Genomic DNA, 2,533 nt, shown 5'->3' with positions numbered 1-2,533 from the left:
CATGTTAGTGTTAAAGCCCGGTTGGTTGTTCTTTTCTTTCTTTTGCAAAGCTATAGTTTCTCTTCTTCTTCTTTTTGAGTAAAGGGAGATGTTGTTTTTATTTATTCATTCGTTAAATCTCAGTGCGTTGTATTATTCATAATTAACTAAATATTCCGTGTCCCTCTCGGTGATTACTTATTTCTAGCAGCAATTGACTCCTATCTACTACGTATAGATTATTCCAACTTCAAATTCAAATTTTGTGTTGTAAAAAAGAAGATACATCAATCATCGTCAATGTGGTCAAAACATTCAAAAGCAATGTTGGGCTTTGGCCAGACAATAGAAGAGAGAAACGAGCGATTCACTTGGACAAGAAAAATATCCAAATCTCCACACGATCGTTTTCAGATCCGTAGCCATGATAACAAACCCAACGTCACCGACACAACAGAACACACACTCCCTTTTCTTTTTTTCCTCTCCTACATGGTGAATAACAAGTTTCATGATTGCCCACTCCAATTCCACACGTATTACTTCTCAATTATCAATTTCATATATATACTTTCAACAAAAATAGAAACCTAGCATAACGCAGGGGTAAAAAACAAAAAACCCATTCAAGAACAATAAGTGAAGAAACAAACTATATTAGAATAAAAAGCTTTGCTATTTGGTTCATTTCAATGTTAGTACTTAGTAGCTACTACATTAGAAGCCGTAACGGTAACAGTCTTTCACTGGCCCACAAGAAAGGGTTAAAAAAAAGTACCTGGCTGTACAGTGTAAGATCAAGGAGTGACTCCAGCGCCAGCTCCGAAGGACAAGCCATAATAATGCCATATACATTATACACCAGTGCTAAATCAAAACTATTCAGCCAAAAAAGAAAAAGAAAAAGATAATTGAGTTTATTTAAAAAAAATAAAAATAAAAATAAAAATGTAGTAATAATTGGGCGGGCTAGGCTTCAAGAGCGAAAGGAGTTAGGAGAAGATCGTAGGGAGCCCATAAGGCATCCAAGGGACAAGGGCGGTTGGCGTCGAGGCGGGCCCAGGGCTTGCCCTTGCCACTCCAATGCAGGAGGCTGACCGGGCCCGGATGCAAGTCTCTGCAAAGCCCGCGGAAGTTATCCCCGCCGAGGCCGTGTTGGTTCCACCTGTGATCCACGGGGACTATGTTTCCCGCGAAAACGAGCAAAAACGGAGGCAACGATCCGAGTTCGTAGATCCGCATTCTCTTCTGGAGCTCCATCCACTCCTGGATCTTGGTGGTATAGTCCCCGGCACGCCAGCGTTGCAAGTGAATGACCATGACGCCGGTGTTGAAGTAGCAGGGGGTGCGGCCGGCGAAGGTGAGGGAGAGGGAGGGGTTGGACCAGAAGGATGGGGTGAAGTAGGCGCTGAAGTTGGCGTTGCAGTATTCGGGGGCGGCGAGGACGGTGTTGTTGTTGTCTCCGAGGGGGGTGGCGGCGAGTTTTGCGATGTCGTCGACGAGAACGAGGTCGGAGTCCAGGTAGACGATTTTGAGGACGCAGGAGGGGAGGAGGTTGGCGAGGTAGTTGCGGGCGTAGTTGAGGGGGCAGTCCAGGGCGGAGCGGATGGAGGTGGAGATGAGGCCGGAGACGGCGGCGGCGTCGTCGAAGGGGTAGATTTGGAATTTGAGGTAGGGGAAGGAGGTGGAGAGGGTGCGGTTGAGGAGGGAGGAGGAGGCGGCGGTGACGAAGTGGAAGATGATGTTTTCGGGGCAGGAGGAATGTTGGAGGACGGAGAGGATGGCGGCCATGGAGCCGCGGAGGTAGGTTACGTCCAGGGTCATGGCCACGTGGACTGCCTCGTCGGAACACGTGTCGGTGGGTGAGAGGCGAATGGTGGGACAGCTGGGGGAGTTGTAGAATTTGGGGGCTTGTTTGAAGCGTTGTTGAGTAGTGGATGTGGAAATGATAAGGAGGAGACAGAAATGAAGGATTAATGTGAAGAAATAATATTGGTTGGGTTTGGGTGCAGCACTAGTGGCCATGGCAAAAGGAGCTTCCAAGTTTTGATCTAAATTCTCTTTCTCTTCTTATCAACCCCACTTGCTTCAAAAACACCCGCCTTTATGCATATTCACTCAATCATCTTCTCTATTTCCCCTTCAATTCGCCATATTTCTACGCCCAATTAGTTTTACTCTATGTACCTCTTATCCCTGTATTTATATTCTGGGGGTGCTGCTTTAGGTAACATCTTTTACAAGGAGTAATTCTAAGAAATTATTAATTATTCTCTTTTACAAGGAGTAACCTTATTTGTTTTTCAAACAAACATCCTTCTTTTTTTTTATAAAAAAAAAATTATGAAATGTTGATTGGAAATTATCAGCATTTCCTTATGAATTTAATTTATTTCCCTTAATTAATATACACCTGAAATTAAAAAAAAAATCTTTAAATTGGAATTGCATTGATGCACTCTAAATATATTCATAATGGAAGAAGATCAAATGAGTTCCATCTTTTCCTTGTTTCTTCTTTCTAACAAGTCTAAAGCATGAACTACCCAATACA

The 2,533-nt window shown here is 43.8% G+C and overlaps 1 protein-coding gene across 1 annotated transcript; it reads right to left on the bottom strand.

Annotated features, from left to right (window-relative positions):
* Positions 1–221: 221 nt before the first annotated feature.
* On the bottom strand, positions 222–2,174 carry LOC114421029 (probable galacturonosyltransferase-like 2). Its single transcript, XM_028386789.1, has 2 exons — positions 758–2,174; positions 222–467 (listed from the first exon to the last, which is right to left on the bottom strand). Exon 1 carries the CDS (start codon positions 2,002–2,004, stop codon positions 949–951), a length of 1,056 nt encoding a protein of 351 aa, XP_028242590.1. The 5' UTR covers positions 2,005–2,174; the 3' UTR covers positions 222–467; positions 758–948.
* Between the last annotated feature and the right edge of the window lie 359 nt (positions 2,175–2,533).

The sequence above is a fragment of the Glycine soja genome, chromosome 1 (assembly GCF_004193775.1).
Source record: "Glycine soja cultivar W05 chromosome 1, ASM419377v2, whole genome shotgun sequence".
In the NCBI taxonomy this organism is placed as follows: domain Eukaryota; kingdom Viridiplantae; phylum Streptophyta; class Magnoliopsida; order Fabales; family Fabaceae; genus Glycine; species Glycine soja.
The sequence above is the reverse complement of the archived record's forward strand: the minus strand, read 5'-3'. Positions and strand labels throughout refer to the sequence as shown.

Bases quoted from the DNA above. Each gene is read 5' to 3' on its own strand.
- LOC114421029 (XM_028386789.1), bottom strand. From the start codon at position 2,004: ATGGCCACTAGTGCTGCACCCAAACCCAACCAATATTATTTCTTCACA.